The 1,876-nt window shown below is 42.4% G+C and overlaps 1 protein-coding gene across 2 annotated transcripts; it reads left to right on the top strand.

The window, feature by feature from the left end:
- The first annotated feature begins 194 nt into the window (after nt 1-194).
- LOC116379357 (atrial natriuretic peptide receptor 1-like) lies at nt 195-1,869 on the top strand. Of its 2 annotated transcripts, XM_031841309.1 has the most exons (3): nt 195-289; nt 389-524; nt 1,649-1,869. In XM_031841309.1, exons 1-3 carry the CDS (start codon nt 200-202, stop codon nt 1,735-1,737), a joined length of 315 nt encoding a protein of 104 aa, XP_031697169.1. In that variant the 5' UTR covers nt 195-199; the 3' UTR covers nt 1,738-1,869. The 2 variants fall into 2 exon arrangements, with proteins under 2 accessions (XP_031697169.1, XP_031697168.1); XM_031841308.1 differs by having other exon boundaries at nt 389-1,869.
- Nucleotides 1,870-1,876: the final 7 nt, after the last annotated feature.

The raw sequence follows: 1,876 nt of genomic DNA, 5'->3' as shown, positions 1-1,876 counted from the left end.
TGATGGTCTGATGTATGAAAGTGTTGTGTGTCTGTAGTAGTGATGGTCTGATGTATGAAGGTGTTGTGTGTCTGTAGTAGTGATGGTCTGATGTATGAAGGTGTTGTGTGTCTGTGGTAGTGATGGTCTGATGTATGAAAGTGTTGTGTGTCTGTAGTAGTGATGGTCTGATGTATGGTGTTGTGTGTCTGTAGGAGTGATGGGTCCGGTGGAGATGGACGAGTTCGGGGACAGACAGATGGACTTTGCTGTTTGGGACACGATCAACATCGAGTCTGGAGAGTTCCAGGTAAAACACCTCAATCATGATGTCATTGCCATGATGTCATCACACACCTGATAAACTAGAGCTTATATGTTACTTGTGTGTGTGTGTGTGTGTGCGCAGGTGGTGTGTGTGTACAACAGCAGCATGAAACAGCTGATCATGCAGGGTGGGCGGAGCTTCCAGTGGCCAGATGGCTCTCCACCGCCAGATGTCCCAGAGTGTGGCTTCAAGAACGACCAACCAGCCTGCCTCGCACGTACGAACACACACACACACACACACTCACTGTCTACATCAATGGAGCTGAGGAGGAGGAACAAACAACTGGACCCCTTCCTCACTGGGGGTTCAGATCAACAGATCGTTGTTTTATGACAAAAATATGCTTAAATTCTTCTTTTTCTATGAACCACAATATACGGTCAAATTTAAATGATTCATTAAATATTTAATAACAAATTATTTTACCAGTAAACTGGAAAAAAACTGTTGAACAACAAAAAGAAGATGGCAGGAGGAACTTTACAACAGCTTGAGGTTCTCAGAGTTCACGAAGTTCCCCTGAATGCACCATGAAGTCCACGTCTTCTCCGTAAACAGCCATGTGGACTTTGAAGTGGAGCAAAACAACCACGACTGAAATCACCAAACAGGGGGGGGGCTCTAAATCTTCTGCAGTCAACAAACTATTTTCTCTGTCAACGACGCGTTCGTGGTCTACATGACTCGTGGGGAAGTACAATGTTTGGAAGATTGTTTCTCCAGCTGTGCTCATGAAGTCTCAGCCGGTCACTGAGTCGTCTCCTTTGGACAAATACAAGTATCCTTTTGTCATTGAATGTTCAAAACGAAACCTCATTTCAATCGATTATCGAATCACTCGTCTTCATCCTGGTGAATGAAGCTCATGAACAGCTGTATTTCTTTAGGAAACTTAAGAAGTTTAGAGTCCTGTGACAAGTTCTTGTTAACTTTTCCAGAGGAGCAACAGAAAGCATCCTGACAGGGAACATCACCAACTGTCATGAGAGGTTCAGGGTCCAGGAGAGGAGAACTCTGAAACCAGAACATCACTGGTTCTACTGAGATCAGTGATGTTGGTGAGAAGAGCTCAAAGATAATAAAAGACAAAACCACCAGACAAGCTGGAAAGAGAAAGAGAAGGATCAGCTGACTTCAGATCAGCTTCTTTGCTCTGGATGTGAGACTTTCACTCGTCCTCCTTTTTTCTAATTCATGTCACTATGAATATAAGACCAGTATTTTGGATTGTGGGAATATTATTTTCTAGAAAAGTATGTTGGATTTGTTTATGACTATATTTTTTGAGGGTCATACTGTAAACTAAAAACCTTTCTGATGTCCGTCCATCCTCTCCAGGTACAGTTACAATGCATCAGATGGTTGCCATAGTGATCTGCTTCATCTTTGTAATCATTGTTACCGTGACTGTGTTCATCTACAGGTGAGAAAGTCACTCACTCACTCACTCACTCACTGACACGTTTTTACTTCTATTCTTGTGTAGAGACTAATTGACAATCTGTCCTCACTTTACTAGAATGTCATCACTTTACTAAAATGTCATCACTTCACTAAAATGTCATC

Source organism: Anarrhichthys ocellatus, unplaced genomic scaffold (assembly GCF_004355925.1).
Source record: "Anarrhichthys ocellatus isolate YVR2014 unplaced genomic scaffold, GSC_Weel_1.0 scaffold4181, whole genome shotgun sequence".
Lineage (NCBI taxonomy): Eukaryota > Metazoa > Chordata > Actinopteri > Perciformes > Anarhichadidae > Anarrhichthys > Anarrhichthys ocellatus.
The sequence above is the reverse complement of the archived record's forward strand: the minus strand, read 5'-3'. Positions and strand labels throughout refer to the sequence as shown.